Raw genomic sequence first — 23739 nt, 5'->3', positions numbered from 1 at the left:
ATCAGAAATTTTCCCTCTGCAATGTGGCAGGGGGCTATACAGGAATAGAAGAGGTGAGATGCTGACAAGGATGGGACTTTTTTGACTCAATGTATTCAGGAGAAGGAATTTTATTTACTAAACCCTGACAATAATTTCTGTGGCTTGAAGCCAGGAACAATTTCCAGTGTTCTCTGATTTATGTCCCACAGTGGACACAGTCTGTCCTACAGATGAAAACACAATGCTCATACTCTTACATTTTAAAGACTGAACTTTATTTTGCTCCCTATACAGTGGTGTGCACATAGAGAGTAGTGGATCCAGTGATAAAGTTGCTCCTAGTTGCAAACCTTTTTATATCTAACCCCCAAGAGACTATCAATATCCTATTTAAAGGTGTCATCTGGGGAGAAAATTCATGTCTCCAGTCATTCTAATCTGTATTTGATCAGCAGTATCATAAAAAATACCTGAAGTCTTCTACTGACATCAGTGAAGTCTAATTAATACAAATTTCTGTCTCAAGACAGCATTCATCTTTTCTTTTTTGTCAAAATGTGTTCAAATGATAACTATTTTCACCCAGAACATGCACTACTTATTAACAAAGACCATAATTTGGAGGTTTTTCTGAGCCTCTCAACCTCTTTAAGATTTATTCCTAGAAGTTGAGCCACTACTCACTGCACCGAGATTTTATTCATGGAAGTATTACCATGGAAAAAAATGGACTAAATATTCTAGATCACAGCTAAGCAAAAGAAACTTTTTTATTAACTGCTTTCAGTGAGGATGAGACTTTTCTATGCGGACTACCATAGGCCATTGTAACCTTTTTGTTCTAACAAAATGCATTTTACGTGGGGCCACATATTCCCACTGAAGTTAAAGCAGAAGCCAGCTGCTGTCTTTATTCAACAGTGCTTAATTTATACAATTTACACATGCAGTAGAGCAGTATGATAACTCTTTATTTCCTCCTGAATGAAAATGATGGTGAGGTGAATATAAAATATACCCACTTTTAAAATGTATAAGATAAAGTGTATATAAAGATCAGTATGTCATCACAAGTATACTTAATATTACTTACAGGTGAGGAATAGGGAAATGGCAGACAAAGTATTCTCCATTTTGATTGTCTATATTTAATGAAATAATTGTAAATTCCATGTTATGATAGTCTAGCGGTCCAGCACAGAAAAAATGATCTAGCAACTATTACACTATTTTAGTATTACAGAGTTTTCCTCTAAAATTTTCTTTTTATCAGATACAGTTTCCTAAAAGAATACCTCCAGTTACAGCTTGAGATGAACTATCTTTAGTTCCAAGTTCATCGAAGGAATCCATGGTAGGAAAAGTAAATACGCTTCAAATGCACAACCTCCTACTGGAGATTTATTTTAAAATTTTCTGTACATCAAACGCTAGAAACCTCTTGCTCCTGATTCTCTTCTTCCCAAGAGATATTAGTTATAATAAAATTGTACTTTTGTTTCTATGTGTATTAAGTCAAATCAAGATTTTTTGGTCACTATATGCAACCAAATTTTGTGTATCTCAGAATGGTGCTAATCCAGGAGACATGTTATTGTTCCACAAATTTAGCCCAGTGTAATGAACTAAGGGTACTGTCATAGTAAACCCTTCACAACTCTAGGCATTTTGCTTCTTTCCTATTACTTATCTCTTTTACCCAATGATGTAAACAGAAAATCAACTGAACAAAAATAGTGTAGCTCAATGTTTGAAATAAACAGCAGATTTCCTGAAAACAAGGTACATTCAAGAGAGCTAAAATCTCGGGTTAGTTCTCCTTTTCCTCCTTTTCCCACTTCACTCACAACCACTGCAGGACTTCATCAAGCATCGGATCCAGCAAAAACATTCAAGTTTTGTCAGATCTGGCTGTTAATTTCAATGTGCAACAAATGCAAGACAAGTTTTTCATGCAGACACACTGCACAAAACACCATTCATTAAAAAGAAAGATCCTGCAGATAGTTGTAAGAATATGTATTCAAATTGACTGCTGGCTACACTTCTCACACTCCACAACACTTAGAGCAGATTCTTGTGTCTGACCTTCAAAACCACGCCATCTCACCATGCAACAAGTAAATTGTCAGAGCCTATCAAAGAATATCTCTTCAGGCAAAGTTGGAAATGGTGCCTAATTCACAGCAGGCTTGACTCAAATGCTGCCTCCGCAGGGTGCGGTATCATGATTCACATTGCCAGCCCAAGACTACTGCTGCTGGGTTACTCTACTTCTACACTGAGAAACAACCTTGCGAGTGGTGAGGGAGCAGTTATTTTCAGACTCCCAGTGCCCATCAGTGCTCCATTTACTCTCCAGCATAGTGCGTTTGCTGATATCATAAAAGTGAAGAAGAAAACAGTAGGACAAAATGGGGGGAGAGCTGAAGAGCCGGCCTGAAACAACATGAGACACTTGTTTTTTTAAGATGAATCATCTTTCCTTCTTTCATATCCTGGATGGCTAATCTGAAGAGAATTATGACCCCTTCTGCTGAAGCAAACAGTACCATCTGGTTTCTAAGCAGGTTTTATTTTTTCTTATTTTCACCTTTTTAGCAGTATGGGGATATACGGCCTTCGAAAAACTGATGGTTTGCAAGTTACGTCATCTTTAAACTTAACCTTTGCTCTACAGTGAAATCAGGTCAGGTCAGGTCTTGTTTTTCAAATAGATACTAAAACCAGTATTTGTCAACAACTTCCAAGAAGAAGCTTCCCTACATAACTAGTAGGAACAAGCTTCCATGTTTCTCCTGTTACTTTATGATAACTCTTGATAACCTGGTTTTGGGTTTGGAGGGTTTTTAAAAGTGGTTTCCGCTTCAGCCAGACTTCAAATAAAAATACGTTACAATTTCTTTTTGCTGACACAAGTAGAACATAAAAATGTCAACAACAGCATTGTCAGTAGTTTTGGGGAGAATTTTGACACATCCAAGTTTTGAAGAAATATTTAGTGTTTTTCACGCTAAATGTCTCCAATCAGTTAGTACAAATGCATGCTAATTATGGTGCATTTTAGAAGTACTGTATAGCAAATATCAGAATCACCCAAAGGCCTTGCCTTTATTAACATTAGAGACAGACAAGCTGGACATACTCTGTCAGTAAAGGTATCCTTGTTACCTTGTCTGCAAAGAGACTGCACAGAGGAAGGCCAGGAGGACGCCCGCTGTTCCCACCGGTACCAGTACTACCCTCCTCCAGTTAACTACAAGATTAAGCTAACAAAACATGCAGGCTTCAGGAATCTGGACAGCAAAATAGTCAGAGTTTACAATAAAATAAGGTAGATCTAAACAAAATAATGTGCAAACTAGAGGCAATGAGGAAAAATGGTGAGGAGGAGAAGCAAAAGTGCCTGTGTCTGTCTGGAGTAAGCTTTGGAATGCCTTATATTGAGAAAACTCCTATCACTTACAAACACTGCCACTGCAGAAAGATGTGAATTAATGAAGGGAAATTCAGAAAGCCGCAACACAAAAGCAGCTTTTGCCAACATCATGCATGTCAAATACTATTTCCCCTCTCAGATCCCAGCATTTAAATCAATGGCCTGCTCGCTGCCACATAACTTCTTAACATATGCATTGGTAGAGGAATTTAAATCGAATTAAGTACATAGGGATTAATTTCCTGGGGAGGATTAAGATCTTTCCATCTATACAGAATGGTTGAATAACAAGTGAAAAGAGATATTGCCACAAATATTTGAAGGAGGCAATCAGCAAAGAAAAGCTTTTTCATTTAGGTACTGCAAAGGTAATTAAAGAAGAACTATAGCAGGAGAAGCAGATTAGATCACCAGCACAAAGAAGGCTAGGAGAGAGAAATATGTCTTTAATAAAGACTTCAAGCTTTGGTCATGACCAGCAGGATTCTGTTGCAAGTAGAGAAATAAGAGCAAAAAGATAGCACCATCTTGGAGTGGAAGAGAGATGGTGGTAAAGGGCAAATCGCACGTGCAGGGCTTCAAGGCTGTGCGCCACAGCATCTGCATTGTCACTCTGCAAAGCGAACCATGTGCGTTTGATTAATTACAATCAGCATTTAAGTCAAACAGATAGTGTAGTCTGAATTATGAATGTAAACTGTACCTTATTTTGGCTGCCAGTTAACAAAGGTTAAAGGGACATGAACTTAAAGTTGCATTTACCTAAAAGGTTGTGGTTATTACAAGTAACTTTTCTCATTGTTATAACTGAAAGACAATTGAAACAACAACAAAATCTTGTGAATGTAACAGAGCTTAAATATTTTACCATGCTGAGTTAATTCTTTTTACAAAAATGGAGAAAATTTTACTTTGGCAGAGAAAGATAGCCATCCCTCTTTTCCCTCCCTATAATCTCATTAAAACATGAGGGAATTGCTGTGTTTCAGAATTTTTCACTTATTCTCCTTCCTGTATGAGATCCACTGCTGAATGAGATTATACTAGTGACTCACAGGGCATTTGGAGCAGGTTTTTTCCTGGCTACTCTCTCCTATGTACTGCCAGGCATTACTGAGGATTGTGGAAAGCAGTCTGAGATGTAGTTGGTATGAAAAACACAAGAGAAAATAAGGTTGCTGTGTTGTATTGGGATTGCATCATAATCAGCTGCATTTTATTTACTAATTGAGAGGAGTCTGTGGTTTATGTATTTTAAAAAGCATTTGTAGACCTCAAAGAATAAAGCCAGCCTAACACTGAAGTTATTATTGTAATTTTATTATCTCCATTTGATACTTCTATTTATAACTTAAGATCATAAAATATATGCAGTCTGCAAAAGCCTAATACATTATATCTCCGCTAACATTGTATTTTGGGTTGTAGCACTGCTTTGCATGTCGCTCAGAGAAGTGAAAAGCATGTCACAAACTAGATTTTCAGCCAAGACTAGCCCCCGGGCTGTGGCATGCCTTTATTGAAAAACCCAGGTCTGACATGCCTTTAATTTCACTGAGATGCACATTAAACATTGTATAATACTCACATTTTGTATAACAAGTTTATTGTCCCTTACTGTTAGCATTTGGGATATTGTAAAACAGTTCCATAAAGAGAGGTTACTAAATGTTAACTCTATATGGGAAATGTTTCTTTTACTTGGATACAACCTACCTTGGAAAACAAGACTTGATTCAGTACAGCCCTTCACCAGTCCATTTAGAATACGCATGCTTAATATTCAGCGTGCTCTTAAGCACTGCACTTAGTCAGACCCTAAGAGAAAGACCAGTATAAACAGTTTAAAAGCCTCAGGGAAAATATTTTTCAGAAATAAAATATGAAATTCAGCTATTCTGCCCCTGATTTTTTAAGTATCTGTATTAAGAAGTGGAAAAAGAACATTCTACAGTTTTTATACATTTAGTTACACATTACATGTTCCCTTGACGTACAGTGGAGAAATATGCAGTTTGACATTTGTAAATGGGCAATAGTTAGGATCTTCCATGTTTATTTTATAATTTTTATGGAGTTCTTTCTAATACCACTCTTTTTTATCACTCATCATTGGGTGAACCTTTGACCAATTTACCAATTCCTCAAAATGCTTATCTAAAATACCCTGAATGTATAACGCAGATAATATGATTATCAGGATATACATAAAGTGCATCACCCACTTTCCTGTGGAAATACTCTATAGATTTATTTCAATCAGAAATACAATACGGTATGCTTATGTTTAAATACACACTAAATAATAAGTTGCACAAGAAAATCAATATTCCAGGTGCTTAGCTGCATCTTTACTTGCCTGAACATTTTTAACAGCTGATATCTACTCACTGGTGCACCACACAAATATAGAAATCTAAAATGCCCAGATCTTAAAAACCCCAAATGTCCAAATATAAAAAACAGATCTGAAAAGAAATAATTGGCGAGGTAGTTACAACATTTTCCTTCCTTTCTTCCTTCCCTGTATATGCTATTTGCAGTAACAGCTACAGAAGTTTATGAGCCCAATGACTCAGATGTCACTACCTAGGTTTTAAGGGAAAGTATGCTTAATATTCATGATCCGTAACACTTACTTACCCAAATGCTTTCTGAACCACATCTACGAGGATTTCTGTTCCCTCTGCCACAGCTTTTCCCATAGCCCAGGAGCAGCTGGGATGCATGTTAGAAGTGCTCTGGACTGGGTTCCCTTCTCTCCTTCCCAGGTTAGGGGTTGCCTCAAACTGGGGAAATGGCCCCTGCTGTGTCCCTTGGGACTTAACTGCTTCCATTACTATTATGGAAAATAGACCTAAAGCAGAGAAAAAGCTTAATTTGCTGTACTGCACTGTTAGGAAATACCTACTAAAGGATGTCTTTCTTCACATAAACTTTCACCTTACTTTCTGCAAGAGGGAAAGCTTGACACTAACATGTTAGGTCTGAAACATTAGGCTGAAAACTGAGCGCTGAATCTTTTCTAGAATACTAATTGTGACCTCTATACAATAATCTACATCTTCAATGTGGAAACTAACAGAAAACATCATCTAGATACAGAAAGATCCAAACTTCCACAGCACCACAGTCTGCATTCAAAGAACAGGCTATAGGATAAATCCCATTAAAATGAGTAGCCTTAAAATCACACAAAAATTCACAAATCAGTAAACAACTTCAGAGTTTACAATGGAAAGGTCCTTACAATGGCTTTGTGATGCTGCTGAGGTCTACACGCAACTCGCAACGATCAGTGTGGTACCCAGTATTTAATGCTGTGTTGGTTTGTTTTGCACTTATCCAAAGGGACCAGCAAACAATTATTCCTCAGCTGTACATGTAGCTTGACTGATTTATTTCTAGATGCAATTTAATTGATCTATGTATTCTTACCTGAGGCAATTTATATTTTTAATCCCCTATCAAATTTTGTGGTGTCATAATTGCTTTTTTAAACTTTTGCCTTGCTTCTGTATCAATGAAACTGTCACAGTGGAGAAGCAGCTGTGTAGCCAGACATCAAGAAAAGGTTTTCATTTAAAAAAAAAAAAAAAAAAAAGGAAATTAACTGACAAGATAGATATTTTGGGTCTCAAATGTCAAGCTTCAGGGTCATTCATAACAAAAGCACCAATAATAAAATTTATGAGCTGTGACTGCGATCTTAGAAAACTCAATGTTAAGGAAGTCTAACACTTCCAATTAGAAAATGTCATTGCAGCCTCTTTTGGAGATAGATGCTCACATGCTTCTCTGGTACGCAGCAAACATCTGAGTTCAGCAGAACAAGAACCTCTGGGCTACAGAAGTTTACCTCTGTCTCACAGAATTCACATTCAGCTGAGACATGCACTTCTGATCACTGTAACTTCTTTTCCCCTTTGTAACTCCTGAAGAACATTTTAACTCCCGAACACCAGTTTCAAAGAAGTAGCTCAACATGAACACGCTGAGGCTGTAGCCCCACAGTCACCAGGCAGATGCAGCACCTCCACCACAGTGCACCTGAAAGCAAGTCAAGCAGTGGCATGCAGGACTAGAAAGCCAGGTGAGGCAAGACCTTCAGTTCCTGAGACTCCACAAATGATTCAAGAAGCTATTTCCTCCACTGCATGGGGCAGGACCCTGTCCTTCACCCAGGGTGGCTGAGGGAGGGAAGGAAAATTGCCAGGCTCTCTGCTACTGTCTCTCACTCCTGGGACAGTATTCTTCGCAGTCTCTAGTTGTGGTTTTTAGCTTTGCAGCACTCATAACGATGACTGCTTATGCACAACATCATTCTAATTATGTGATCAAACACAACTGAACCGCTGTCTAATTCAGCAGCTAGAATGAATGAGGCAGAGGCAGAACTGAAATTGCACAGGCAGAAGAATTTCACGAGAAGTTTTTTGGGGTACAATTTACAAGGTAGAAAAGGTGTAGAAGGTACAAACTAATCCGTAACTGTATTTTTCAAAGTTTTCCAGTTAAAGGGTTGGCTCCTATGTAGCTAATTTATGCCTACTGATAATAGATTTGGGAAAAAAAAAAAAAAAAGTCAATCCATCACAGATGGAAAACCACTATAGTTTTTTTTCACTGATTTTCAAATACAGTATATGGACAACTCTTCCCTTAAATCATTCTCTGTAATCTCTTGATTTGTGTTGATTTACTCTGGAAAATTCTTCAGTTTGTCAGTATTACGGTGACACTTAGAATTTTACATGTCACCACACAGCACATAGAATGTCCTCTGCAGTGACGAGGAAACGTCAGCCCTGGACAGCTTTATTTACATGATCTATGACATTGTTTAACTGTAAGTTCACCCTTTGGATTTAGGTTATGTTGTTTTGGTTAGAGCTGGGTTGTTTTCATCTAAATTACCTGTTATTACACCTACTGATACTACATGAGTGGCATGACACAGGAACTGTGCAGGTTATGCTCAGGGTGAAGGGCCACTCAACCAAAAAGGCTTGATCACACATAAGCGAGAGAGCTGGGTACAGCTTTGCTTATCTTAGTTGCATACATAAGATTTAATGTCGTCAAAGCAGTCCAAGTTCTTGGACGAGAGGCAGAAAGACTTGTTAGGAGAGACAATAAGGTTTCATGAAGCTTTGGCTAGATGTTGGAAGGTGGATATATAGAAATATAAATACTGTTAAAATTATCAACAACGCAGAGATGTGTGAACTTTTTAGACCACCGTCTAAAAGAATAATCTGATTCCTGACAGTGGTTAGTAGGCATGGTTATAATTTTGGTGCATTTGAGGTCACAACAAATCACAAAACTGGGAAAATTATTGTCACACAGAAATATTCAACAAGTGAAGCATGCTGGGTCCTAGATTTGACTAAAACTGTTTATAACAAAATGAGAGAACAGCCTGCTTCCTGTCCGCTGTTTTGGGTTCATATGCTGACAACCTCAGCTGTCATTACGGACCAGATATAAAGTGGGTGATAACACAGAAGGCAGAATCCTGGGATTATTTATCTAAAACTTACAGAACAGAAATATTCACAAATTGTTCAAACGAGGTGGTCGGGGGTGGGGGGAAAGGCAGCCTACTTTAGTTTGCAAAGTGCTGCCTTTGGCTGCTGCCTGTTTTGCCGTGGCAGCTCTGAAGCTGGGGCTCAGCACAGGTAGAGTGTGCTGTCCTAGACTGAAGGGGCTCAGCAAGGGCCCTGCTGCACTTTCTGCCTCCTCACCTTCCACGAGTTTCTTCATGTGAAGAACTCCAAGGGGGAAGTCCTACCATACCATATACTCTACTGAAGTGCAAGATCTTTGTTGCATTATGAAATCTAAAAAAAGAACACTGTCTTAACATTGCTCTAGCAGAGGCAAGATAATTGAAAAACTATCCTCATCAGCAGCAACAGCTGAGGCAACAACCTGCTATGAGAAGATAGCAGAAGGTAACAAAGTCCTAAAAGCTGATTCCAAAAATACTAGAAAACTATTTGAAAATGTACTGTGCATTTGTCTACAATAAATGTCATTATAATACTTTAATTTTCCTGTGTTTCACTAAAATGCTTGCAGGCTCCAAGAATCCTATTTGCAACTGGAGCACCTCTCTAAGGAAGAAAACTAGTTCATCGTAGAAATCATGACTGCCAGAAAAGAGGAGCAGTGATGTATGAAAATATAATCCATTGAACATCAGACCTGACAACCTCAGAGCATTTCCAGGCTAAGTCAGCTACTAACACCACTTTTAACATTACAGGTGGATTCATACTCAGCAAAAAGTAGCATTCAAGTTAAGGAATATTTTTGCCTTGAGCTGTCATAAAGATTAACAACAGTGGAGAGAATGTTAATTAGTGAAGCCAAAATCTCAGAAGTACTGCAGTGTGAACAGAGAACTAAAATACAGTTTTAAAAGTTTAGGGTTTTTTGCTGGCCACAAAGTAGAAATGTCACATTGCAAAATATTCCCCAAGGGAAAATTTTGCTCTTAGGTGCACATAAAAATTCCCATCAGGCTAAATTCTAATTCTTGTAACATCAATGTGGGTCACTTTCACTGAAGACAAAAAAGACTCCTTTGAAAAGCTTTTTAAAATTGCCCACTGATGGGGTAACCTAGATGAAATCAGAACAAAAATTAAAAAGTTTGCCATGCAACTATTCAGCAATGGAGAGAAGTAGTCCAACTAATCTAAATCAACAGATCTTTGTAAATGTAGTACAAAAATTACCACAAAAATGCATTTGTTTTATTTCTTTTCTTAGAGTATCCAAAGCAATGATGTAAAGGATAAAAATAAGCAGGTTAGAACTAATTTTATACTTCATAATTTCTTTCCTAAACGAACCTGCTTTAAGATTTTGGCATATTTAGAAATATATTTATCATTTATGTGCTTTAATCATTCTCTAAACTCTCAATACTTAATACAAAGCAAGATGCGTTGAGAAGATTTTAGAGCAGTATGATAACAATTCTTCAGAGAACGGTTGCAAACATACCCTAAAATTTTCACAAACTGGTTTATGAATAATCTTCCTATTGCTTCAATCTTCATAATATTATCTGTACGCTTTTTGAGATTTCTCCTTTATCTTTTTTCCATATTTCATATTCCCAAATATCTAATACCCCGTTAAGAATTACACTGTTGTGCCAAAAGAATATATATGAGCAAAACTGATCACTAAAATATTCAGCATTTCTTTGATTTACATGATCTGCATTAGAAGTTGCAGCCTTTTATAAGCATCACTAGATGTTACTTTCTAAATTGCTATACTCCACCACATTATTTTAATCGCTCACAGTTATTTGACATCTGAGTCATGTAATTCCTCATAGTACACTATCTAGAGGCATTCTCCAAATGTGCTTGAACAAGCTCTTGTGTCTAATCATTCATTACTAACTTACGGCACTACAACTGATCAGCACTCTTAAAATATATTCATTAATTCTAGAAAGCATTTCAGAAAAAGTTAATTTTAAATTTTCTGTGAGCAAAAAGGATTTTAGAATAACATTTTGAGTTATATCCACAAATTATTTATTGAAGCACTTTGCTAGGTATGGACCTCCTCCTGCTTACAATGAAATTAAAAGAGATTTACCACTGATTGAAACAGGAACAGGATCAAACCAGTAAAATCTTACTATACTTTGCCTGTACAGGAAAATAATAATAAAATGCAGTGTCTAATAAAAGAAGTGAGAGCAATAATACTAAAATTTTGCATCTTTATGGCATTTATTGTCCCAGAAGAGTCCCGGTGTAAAGCCAGTAAACAATAACTTCCTTATCTGTCTGAAATCTCAGTGAGAGTTTTAGGTACACAGAGCAGAATTACCAGAGCTGGAATGATCCCAGGGCAGCAGGGCTAACATCTGTTCCCGTGGAAAATAAAACAAGAACTGTAATACCCTCAAGCACTCAGGAATTCAGTTTTATACCATTTCTAAAATACATTCTCTCTAAAATCATAGCGGTTTTTAACTCTAGAGTCATGACTGAACGGCCTTCACATCTCAAACTTTAAGCTAACTCAGGTCCTTCTGCAGTGCCCTCTTCTAGGAGGGAAGGGAGATAAATCAGATGTAGGTCTGAGGAACGAGTTTGCAGACTGAGGCTGATGCCGGATAACTAATCTTGCTGCTTTGACCACTGCATACCAAGAGAATATGCTGCAGCTGAAGGCTGTACTATGTTTGGTGAATTTCATGCCCAAGCCACTGGGCAGCTGAGGGCTTGGAAGTATCCATGGAAGATGTCTTTGCTTGTCATTTAAAATGGAGACATAGCAGATAGAACCGGTAGCATCCCTAAGTTTGCCATACATCTTTTTTCTTCTCTTAGCAACACCAAATGCAGGAATAACTATACCACTGAAAACCACTGTTACTCTGGTATGTCCACAATTCATAGATTTTTGCCTATACGTCATTGCATTGTCTGCAAAACTCACCTGGAAGCATGATTCAGTTGTGCCTGTACCAGTCTGTACTTGTTTGATTCACAAACCATCTGCCAGGTAACCCTAAAAGAGCCTAGCTGGCTCTTCAGGACCATCACGCTCTATCTAGTAAACACTTTAATGGCCCATCTAGTAGACACATGGCCCATGCATGTATGTCTATATCTGGACATATTTCTAAGAAATGAATAAAATCTGTTAGTGATCTGCTTTTCAACAAGGACAGTAACATCAGTTTCAGGAAAAGCACAGCCAGGTGAGAAGATGTTCATTAAACTCTACGCACTATTAAACAAATCAGAATAACAACAAGAGGCACTGGAGACTGGAAACTCGGAACTGCTCAGTGATGCAGATCGTATGAAAGCCTTCCAGGAAATCTTCTCCTTTCCCATTATATTGTCCTAAATACACCTTTCCCTGAAGTCACCTTTTCCAGACACATTGTTCTTAAAAAAAGGTGTGGGGGTGTTAGGGACATAGCTATGGATTTAATTCCTCTCCCAGGGTGTCCCCATCTAGAACCCAGACCCTGCTGACTCTTCATCTGTCTCCTCTGCACTCAAGACATTTCTTTCCTGGGGAAGGAGCAGTCTTCCTTTACAGGCAACAATACTTGAAAGGGGCTTGAAAGAATTTTAACCTGCCCTATATAATCGTAGCACTCAAGACAGTTGTTTGCTAGGCTACTGTATTAATTGACACGTTATGTGCTACCACAGCTACCAAGAACTTCATCAGGTTCTAGGGCAATTAAAGCACCTGAGACGCTCCCTTCTCCATCACACTGCACTTTCCTTCTGCACCTCCCTTAACAGCAATGTTCTAGTCCTTCCTTGGGATGTTACAACTGCAGTTTCAGTGTCAGAAATAGGTAAGCTTCACAAACAGAAAATTAGAAATTTGCAACATTATCAACACCACACACCTTGCACCACATTTTCCATTTTGGATTATAATTGCAGGAGAGACTCTGCCAAAACAGTTCTTAGAGCATATATTGCAAATCCTTAACTCTTTTCCACAGGCTTGTATATGGAGAAGAGAGACATGTCTCCTGCTGATATGGGATCACCACCAGAGATCCACACTGATGGGTCATCTGCCTTTGATCATAAGATACCAACATTGTTTGAAGCCATGGTATAAGCAGATGGAGTTACTCCAGGTTCATTGATACACTTACTACAAGAGGGTCACTTCTCCGTAAGTGTCTGTAAGATTTTATCCTATCACCCTTTTTCAATAGGCACATGAACAATATTTCCTATCTCTTGTCAAAAAGAACTTGGTGAAGCGAGGTACAGGGCTTTACTGCCATGAAAGAAGGTACATAACATTTTTCCTTCTTTTTCTACTACATGCTGGAGGGGTGGCAAAAGAACAGCTTCCCTACCTAGTACTTCTGTCTAAATAGAATACAAAAGGCCATCTAACCATCAGGAAAAACAATCTCCCACTTACGCAAGAGATACCTCTCCCACTTACGCAAGAGATACCAGAACCCGTAGTTCCTATGTTGCTTGTCCAGCTTGTATAGACTGTCCAATCTTTCAGTATCTTTTTTTTTTTTTCAAATGGCCCTCTATACCAACCTCAGACAAAACCAACTGGCAGAAGAAGAAACTGTCTTGAAAACTCTCTTTAAAACCACTGATACCCTCTTCCAGCTTAACTGCTGATCTGGCGCAGGACAGAGCTTCCAAATTTTGTAAATTTTATTTTTTCTTTGATCTTTCAAATTCAAAGAATACAGAAAAGAAAAACAGAACAAGAGAAAACAAAACCAACAAAGATAAAACAAAGGTGGATTGGAAGCAGGCAGCTACAAAACAAATCACACTTCAGAAAAAAACAGCATGGTGGAAGTACTGAAATATGCTTTGTTTCTTCAGAAGCTTGAAGGAGAACTACCCCGTGAAGCACAAACCTGCACCACCACTCAGACAATGTAATCACCTTCACTGGAGCTTTGTTTCTTTATTATTTGTAGGGACTTCCACTCTTTGCACCCAAAGTAGCAACAAAGCAGCTTCTAGGGCATATTATGTGTTATGTTAAACACTGTCTAGCTACAGACAAAATTAAATATAGAGCAGAGGAAGCTAAGAGATGTTAGCCAGATCTTAGAAAATGTTTCACTAGCTTTTCTGTAAATGTATGTTGCTCATTTATTTTCATCAAATATCACCCTATTAGAATGACAGATGCAGTAATAACTGTTCTACAACTTCAGACTAAAGCCTTTTTTATTTGCCACCTACTATATCTATTAAATCATCAACTGCTGATTAGCTTGAGGGCTAATCTTGAAATGTTACAGTTAATCTCAGTTCTCACTTTAAAAAGTTAGGATCTCCTTCTGCATGCAGTTTTACATTGTTGGCAGATGAAAACATTTGCACTGAATTTTTCTAATAAGCAAACATTGTTTATGACCCTACGCAAACTTGCTGATGGCTTGCAGCTCTGTCTCTTAAATGAACTGGCCATATAGAGAGCTAATTATTTCACCAATCCACCATACTGCTCTCAGTTGCTCATCTGAGATGGATAATGCACTGGAAGTTAGGAGGGAATAAGGAAGTAAGAGGTTCACCATATTTATCTCCACTGGAGGAAGCTCAGATTCAAGGTTTGGGAAAACAAAAAAGAGATGTAGGAGGTCTTGCACATAGCCAGACCCCAAGTATTTTTCTTTCTTGTGCTACACAAGAAACCCTGTAACATGAAGCAAGTTCTGAAAAATCAAAAGGAAACACAAGGCATTAAGTTCAGAGTAGTTCATGTTCATAACCCATGGGGTCAGGTGTGGAAAAAAACCCAAGACCTGTCAACAGTTGGGTGGGTTTGTGAGCACATGCATGTGTATGCATACATATATACATATACATGGTTTCCTGATTATGCATTTTGCTAGCTTATTGAACTCCCTCAAATCACCCAGTTATGGATAATGGCCAAAGCAAATTTTCGAATGCTCAAAGTTAAGACCAAGTAAAATTCATTGGAACATTCAAAAGCATTTCTCAGGAACAGGTATCTTTATGGTGTTAGTATCCCACTGCACACTAAACCTCCACCCCATCCTTTATAAAATTAAATGTACTTTTAAAGCACTATTCTAGATTAACAAAAAGTTACTTGATTAAAATTTCTGCCCTTCCCCCAATACTTTTACTATCCACCCTACCTCAGCCATGCCAACAACAAAAAAATTGACTCCAGGTATAAATAGCTCTTGAGGCTTAATTCAGAACTGGTCATGCAAAATTAACTGCACTGATCAATGCCACTACAGAAATGTTTGTTAGACCCTCATATTAAGCATAAGTTCATTCTGCTGAAGTCCACGCTAATTCTGTCTGATTCTCTGCCAAAGACTGACATATTCCTTAATTTAACAGTCTTAGGGTATGTTATTTTTCCAGGACGACATGAAATATTTTCTCTTTGTTCCTATTCTGATGCTAACATCTCCTATATTTTTGAGATTCCTGTACAGCACAGTGGCTACTGAAGCCTGGAAAGTGGAGGCAAGCTGCTAAAATCAATTTTCAGAAATAATCAGCATCAAAATACAAAGTGAACTTCATATCAATAAGCATTTTTCCAGTTATGAAACATGACTGGATCCATTCAAATGCAAGATGCCAGGGACAGACTTGAAAGCTATTTCATGCCTGTGGTTTCAATTGTACAGCAGCTACTGTGATAGAATTTTATCCTACTGTGCTAGAGTCTCTGGCTGACATAAAAGGAAAGACAACACTGTATTTAATTTTCTCTGTCCTCCACTGTAATTCTTTTTCCATTACACACAAATAATAGAAGGCCTTAAGGATGAGAAATAAATTAACAATTCTGAAGCCTGATTTATAATCACAGATAATAGCAATAAACTCAAGCAGCAGAATACCCTATTGCAACAGTTACAGGACTTCAGGCATAAACCAGGGAGAATGGTAACATTCATGACATCACATCAGTGACAAAGGTGAAACAATTAGAAAATTAGCGGAAAGCATTTTTAAAAATAATGTCATATTTTCCATAAACAATAAAATAAAAATTATCTCCAACATGCATTGTATTTTTCCCACTACCTGGCTCCCACATGGAACCAATACAAACTTTCACCATACCAAGAACAAATGTGGTACTTAATATCTTTCCAAGTATAACCAACTTTTTTTGCTGACAAATATAAACATTGCTGTAGTTGTAAGGTCCTACGTAACCATCCATAGTCTTTACAAAGAGAAAAAAGAGGAAAAAATGACTAAACTAAATCCAAATTCTCTAGATGGATTTTGATTCAGTATGCACTAAATATGACTCAGTATCCTGAGAAGACAGCACTAATTCTTCACTAATTATCAAGCCTACAAGTTATACTACGGTAGTATTACACAAAATAAAGTTAGACTTTTTTTTTTTATCCTTTAGGCAAACAATCTTGCTTTCGGAGAATTATTCTAGCTCTGTGGAAAATTCTCTTTGGCTTTCACACATACATGATGGGCATGTTATAGGTAGTATGCTATAAACTGCTGTAAAATTGAAATGCAGATACATAGATACCCAGATATATATTTTGTTTCCCATCACTTTATCACTTCGTACTGATTCAAAGCAGTAACACTTCAAGAGAGACCTCAGTAGATTATCCAACTCTAAATTACCTCCAGTGGCTCTACCAACTATATAAGGGGACTCCTCAGACATCTAAACTGTGTCAAAATAAATTGTGTGAGTACTTCTTTTCTTATCTTTCATTTTCCAACACCTCGGTTATCAGAAAGAATGTGTACTATTTGAGAAGAGGGATATATTTAGCAAGGAAACAGGCATCTGGCAGCTTATAAACCATTAGCATGGCAGGGTTGCATTCCGTTTACAAAACTGGCTTTATCTGGATTAAGAAAAGTGGAAAAAATTATCCAAAATCCTTTAAGAGATTTTTTGTTTCAATAACTTTCCCATCAAAAAATAAGTAAGTGCTCTGATAAGCAAGGAATTAGAAAAATGTAAACCATGAAATCCAACCTACTCCCAAATCAAAAGGACTCCTGTCCTGAAAGCTGGTCACTGCAGATGGACCATTCTAACCACACAACACATACTCGATTTGAAAACGGCCAACATCAGGGGATCTGACTACAGAGTTAGGACATTCAGATTAACAAAACCGTAGGAACATCCTTGCAGGTCTTTTGTTTGTTCATGTTGCATTTCTCATCACAAAGTCCTTTCGTATCTGTAAAACAGTATCCATTTTACCTTTGAAAAAGTGTAGCAGATAACTATATTACTGTTTTCTGCTAAAACACCAAATATACATTTCCTTGCTCTATATTCAAAATACACGAGAAAATTACATGGTAATCAACATGACTATAAGTCAGATAAGCACGAAGCAAAACTAACAGAAGGAACCATTTTCCTAAGAGAAAAAAAAAAAAAAAATCCAGAAAAAGAGCAGAACCTGCAGAAATGTTTAAGGAATAGCTATGATTTTCTTTCCAATAGATTTCTGACAGTAGAATTAGAATAAGTAACATCTATGTACTGAGCTTCTGATGCACAAAAAGAGGATTAGTCCTGTCAAGTCTTTGGAAAATAGCCTAAACTGTTTTCTAAATGATGTCTCCTAGGGAAAAAAAAAAAAATATCAGAAAAAAGAACAGAAAAAGAATGACATTCTGTGTAATCAGGAACTAGCACACTTCACTCCCAGCGAGTCTTTCCAAAGTTGTTTAAAAAATTCCACAAAAACCACCACTCGACAGTGATTATATTTTTTGTGGTTTACTATAAATAATTTCAAAGAAAATGAAAATTTGGTAAAGGGATTTATTATTTATGACATGACAGTCTTTCTGATATATTCACAGAAAGCATAAAGAAAGATGCCTCTTAGTAGATTTGGCATTTTTAGATTCTTGTCTACAGCTTCTTGTCTACATTCTCCTCTTACCTATTAATTAACATATTTTACTATATCATTGGACGAGGTTTTGGATCTTGATAAGATTTAGTCCTTCCTTTTATTTCTTCTTTTTTCAGAAACTCATTTTATATTTGGCATAGATACTCTAGAATAAATTAATGTCCTTTTCCTGTTTAGAATAAGTTTTCAAAAATAAATTGTTAAAATTTTATACTAAAATACTTTCTCTGGAAACAAATATTAAAATGAGATTTGGCACTCCAAGACCCAAAACTTACATTGCAGTGAAAGTTTTAAATTAGGTCATAAATGACAGCCATTTATTAGACTGAAGAATAAAAAGTTTAAAGATATTTCTGGTAAGAATCAATCTATTCCTTCAACTTTCTGAACATTTCAATGCAAAACTTTTAATATTTGCTATAAAACTCTTCTTCTTCACACTGTCTGGAAAAACTTGAGTATTGTTTGTTGTGATTATATCCTAAGAACATGTAGCTGCTATATATTTTCTTCTCTCCATATCTTTCTGATTAAAATGTTTTTGTGAATGTAGTATAGGAACAAGAAGCATGATCCCTGCAAACAGCAGATTTGGGCTGTGCATTGTCACAATGACTTGGTAGACCAATCTTAACGAGAAATGTTTTACAAAGCACCTCAGACAAGCACTAAATGCAGTGAATAACTGTGCAGTAATTTCTTTAAAAACCATTACACCTGAGGGAATAAAGTAAGTAAATATGGCTGAATACGATAGGTGAAACTTTGATCCATTCCCTCCCTAAAGGGATGCAGCTCATATGTGAGGTTTTGCTGGTGTCTCTGAAACTAATAAAAAAGAGCCTTCTTCATCTTGGAGGTTTTGGATTTTTTTTTTTGTGGAGGGAGCAGTGAAGGGCAATTAAGCAGTGCTAATGAAATCTATCCATTTTACCATAATCGGCTGTCAAGACTAAACAGCAGGCAAAAAGTCTAAAGATGGGGAAAGGGGGAAAAAAGGAACTACATAGCAATATACAATTTCAACCACATTGAGAGATACTATACTGGAATAACTGAGGACAGAGATGTCTGAGTCCCTGCAGAGTCTGGTTCACAGCTGCTACTGACTGAAAGTTCTATCAAAGATCCAGTCCTGCTATGGATGCAACAGGATACCCAATTCTTTTACTAAAACCTTCAGTCAAATTCAGTGTAAAAAGAAAGAAAATTTCATATTGTACAGGCAACTAGATTCTCATGTTGTCTTGCCATGATTGTTTTTACTTACAAACCCTAAATTAGTTTCAATTGTAGTGTGATACAAAACATAGGCTTCTTCAGCAATTAACAAGGACACCAAAAAGTTGAGCCTGCACCCATTGTTGATGTCTATAAGTAGGTATTTCCTCCTTGAACCAATATATGACATGTATGACAACCTTAGTTCTGCTACTTCAACACGTTTTGAAGTTAACTGATATCCAAGACAATTTAAATTAACACGGGGACAGAATCTGACAAGCTACTGCACAGTGGCAGAAATTATGCCAACCTTCTGCATGCTCTTGCTGCAGGGAGGTGCCTAAAAGCACTCCCTCCGTGCACTGCTGAAGTACACGTTTCTTCAAAACTCTTGATTTCCTTATCTAGCCATGTTGCAGCCCAAGTAAACTGCTTAATGAAGCGTGTTCCAGGAAGTTCCTTGTTTGCTGCTATTGGAAACTGTGAAGACCGTTCTCCCTGAAATGGAGGCTGCTCATCTCTCTTGCTGAAGGAGTATGGCTCTGCAGACTCCTGAACACGTATGTGCCATTAACTTCTGACTGACATTGCCTCAAATACAATTAAGCAATTAAGAAGTTTTAGGGCCACACTCCTATTGCAGGTTTTACTCTGCTAAAAACTAGAAGCAATAAAAAGAAATTTACTATGAATTTGCAATGGTGCAATTGAAAACAGAATGAGGTTATTACTATATGTGACCAGTTCTTCTCAAGTCATAGTCAGCATGCTTTGTACTGGACTGTGAAAAAATACAAATTATAAATAAACTTAAATGGCAACTGAAGTATGTTGTAAGAATATCTAGGATGTACAGCACTGGAGTTGGAGACATTAGTGTACTATAACTTATTACCAAAAATAAATGATGCAGGGAAATAAGAGATATTTACAGATCACATTCCAGCTACTCCTCAACTGCTAAAACAGTCACTTAAAAGGTCACTGCAGCTTGCAACACTTGTGGTTCCCTTGAGACCACTTTGAGTTTTTAATTCAGATGACATCCACGCTTAAAAACCTGATAACTAAGGAACTATACAGTGCCATCACTTGGCACCAAAAGACAGATCATCAGCAAGAGTCTTAAGGCAACAACATTAATTCTTAAGGTAAAGTAGAACTGTGGAAGCTCTGAAGATACAAGAAATATACAACTGAGTGTGTTTTTCAAGAGTATTTAAAATTTAATGCTTGCTTCAGCTACTGACATAAAATCACAAGCCTCCTCCACCCCACAAGTATCTGTTTAGGACTTACCGTTACTCCAAAGAAGTTGGTTTCATTCATAGCATCCAGAAAAATTTTGCCAAGTTTGTGATTTGTGTAGTTAAAATCTTCAATTTTTTGGTGCTTGTTGGTGGCATTCAGATACTTCATTGCCCGCTGCAGGGTCTTGGCAATCACCCATATTCCATCATAGGCATAACCATGAAATTTGCTGGATTGCCCATCACCACGCTTAGCATTGTATTCCCTTTCATATTGCTGTGGAGTCTGCAGAGGAGAAAAACTTCAGTTTTATTTCAATACTTAACATTTTACAGAGTTGCACCCAAACCTACACCTCGAACTGCACCCTCCAATTTAGAGACATGCATGACTACAGAGACATGCATGACTAATACAGAAAAGGCCACCCAAACAAAAATTAAGAAACTAAAATTCCAAAAACATGTGCTGCCTGACTTACAAGACTGATGGTGAGACTGGGAGTGAGACCTAGGAGACAGAGAGACTGAAAAGCAGTTGTTCTGCTTCTCTGTATGAAGGACAACTTGCTTTATTTTGCTTTTGTACAAAAGACTTCAGTTCAACCAAAGCTACCAGCATACTGGTGAGCCATAAAACTAGAACAGAGAATAAGTCTGTATCCCTGCAAATTAGTGGTCTGATTACACTTTATAGGATAATGCAAATCAAATAACCTTTACTTAAGCAACTATTTGCTTAATATGAAATTATCTGAGTGGCAATTTGTCTATGTTTTACAAGTTTACTATGCTCTTTATGGTGCGCTATCTTATGATGAGTTGCCTTTTTGTAAACTTGCCTTCTATGCTCACTCAGCAAGGCATGAAAGAGATGAAAAAAAAGACGAAAAGCAGCAAAATCTGCCATGTTTATTCATTGGCCAGAGTTTGCACGAATTTGTTCTGTGATGAATGTTATGTACTTTATAGTAACCACATATTTACATATTTAAAACAATCCCCACCCCCTAGTTCTGAGAGGCACAAATCACCAATGAAATTAGCTTTTTGCTGGATTAGGTATAAACATAAAAGATTTCTGTTTCTGTGCTCAATTATTTAACTTGACATGACTCAGCACATGATACTGCAGACTGTAATTCAAGCTTTACTGTACATTTAACTGTAATGTTCACACAGGGGGAAGAGGACAGATTTGAAGCAAGGAACTTTACTGCTTCCTTACCCTGTAGAGAATTGGAATTGATTTCTAAATATTTTAAAATTGCAAGCCAGTGGAAAGATGAGACTAACCATGATGACTGCCAGCTCTCTTTGTAGAGGAACCTTTTAGCTTCACCTCCCTCCTCAGTGCTTTGCTGCGTCAAGACACTGGTGAGACAACTGATGGTATAATAAAATAGTTGGAAGAAAAATACTAACCCTTCCTGATATGGTCTTTATCATTTTTGAGCTGAGAGGCTCAAAATCCACTCCAATATAACCTTCCATGGCTGCAAGAAGATTTTTGCTGAGACATTGTGAGGAATTAATCCAGGATTCCCACCAAAGGTTTTCATACCACCCTGGAATAATCCACTGATATTTGCTGCCATACATTTCTTCATCATAAGCCTACAAAGAAAGAAAAAAAGAAAAGCTAAAAGACATTGTAATAGACATATTAAACATTTCTGTTCATGGTTTTTTCCATTATTAATGAAATTATGGCATAATTGAAGGATACACAAGTATTTTGAATAGTTTAGAATAATTACTTGCTAATAATGAAGACTCCTTTCTTGAAGATTTCTGTCTAACATTCAGGTCATGAGAATTTACTAAAACCTATTTTGCTTTCAGTAGGCCTTTTATTCAAAAACAGAAAAATAAAATACTGGATTCTAAAACCAGGGGAGATAAAGAGGAACACTGGCAGAAGACAGCATTTGCATAGAAAATTCCCCATAACACAACTATTACACAAGTGGTAGGACCACCATACCACTACATTTAAACTAAGTTATTATCAACCTACTATCACCCTAAAGACCACATAAAACAGGATAAGGTTAAACAAGAAAACTTGGATCCTAGGCACCATCAAATCACAATGTTGCAAATATGAATTACGTGACTGTGCTAAAACAGAGACCACAGGGACATTAAGTAAGCAGTTTCTTTTGAGGAGCATGAATCAACAGTAAATTGATAAAGCAAGCAAATCTCACTGGTTTGTTTTTTTGTTTTTTGGGGTTTTTTTCAGCAATAGATTTCTGGAGGTGAAATTCTATATTGTTTGAATACTGAATACAGCCCACTATACTCCAAGATACTGAGATTACGGTTATCTCCAATACATAGCAGATACATACAACAGGAAACAGAAATACTTTATTAGTCAGACACATATGCTGTTGTGCCTAAAAGCTGATCTATTCACAATAGAAAATCTATTCCATTGTGAAGAGTGTTATAGGATAAAATTAGCAAATTTTATCTTAGATGTTTCTCTCACTGTCTTGTAAGTACTAGATATTTTTCTTTTGACATTTCAGTCAGACTCCATTTCAAAACAGGAGGTTTCATGCTTCTTTTGCTCCTAATATAAGCAATACTGGAGATACAAGCCATACTTATAAGATAAAAATTCCAGTTTTTAGAAATACATGGTACAACCTTAGAGCTCTTAACTAGAAAATTGCTACATCTTCACAGAAAATGTTAGAGGAGGAACTTATGAGAATGCAAACAGGACATACTAGTCATTCAGAACATAACCGTTTTCAAAAGTATCCCAAAGATCATACCAAAAGCCTATCAAATAAGTAAAGATGAATAGCAAAAAATATGAAATAGGACATCCTCCTAAATATGTTAATACCCAAATTAAAACTGGGCTTTAAAGCTGTGAAGGCTATTATAATGGTGCCAACTCAGTTCATAAACGTATTGTGCACAAAGCAGATTTGTTTGGCCCCTGGTTGCAGGAGCTTTAATTCAGCCAAAATCAAATTTCATGCATTTGTACCCGATGCTGCTTGAAAGTGCTCTTGTCTGACACCCAGTGTCTTGCATCTTGTATCTTATTCTGCAGTCCACATAAACTGTTTGTCTTTCTCTTGCTCATTAATTAATTCTACCCTTCCAGAAACACATCTGCTTTTGCCCTCCTACCCATCTCCACTCCTGCTACAGCTATGACAACACTGCTTCCCAGGTCCACCTGTGAGGAAAACAGCAATCCCACCCTGCAAATACTTCCTGATGTCTAAAAGAATTTCCATTACACAATTAGGTCATTCAAGACCTTTCAGTGATATAGTGTCTTCTATTTGACAGTTTTCAAATCACCAGGGACACAAATTGACACAGAATAGTGCTTTTACAGAAGGACAATCTTGTGTAGCTTC

At 37.1% G+C, this 23739-nt stretch overlaps 1 protein-coding gene across 4 annotated transcripts in view; it reads right to left on the bottom strand.

Annotated features, from left to right (window-relative positions):
* Positions 1-23739, bottom strand: part of GABBR2 (gamma-aminobutyric acid type B receptor subunit 2) — a 490947-nt gene that overhangs the window by 221870 nt on the left and 245338 nt on the right. For all 4 annotated transcript variants that reach the window (XM_052787480.1, XM_052787483.1, XM_052787481.1 and 1 more), the window contains 2 exons: positions 21770-21961; positions 20394-20630 (listed from right to left, as the gene is read on the bottom strand). In XM_052787480.1, coding sequence (XP_052643440.1) covers positions 20394-20630; positions 21770-21961 — 429 coding nt within the window. The remainder of the gene's footprint in view (positions 1-20393; positions 20631-21769; positions 21962-23739) is intronic.

This window comes from Harpia harpyja, chromosome 5, assembly GCF_026419915.1.
Source record: "Harpia harpyja isolate bHarHar1 chromosome 5, bHarHar1 primary haplotype, whole genome shotgun sequence".
Classification (NCBI taxonomy): Eukaryota; Metazoa; Chordata; class Aves; order Accipitriformes; family Accipitridae; genus Harpia; species Harpia harpyja.
This window is presented reverse-complemented; position numbering and strand designations above follow the sequence as displayed.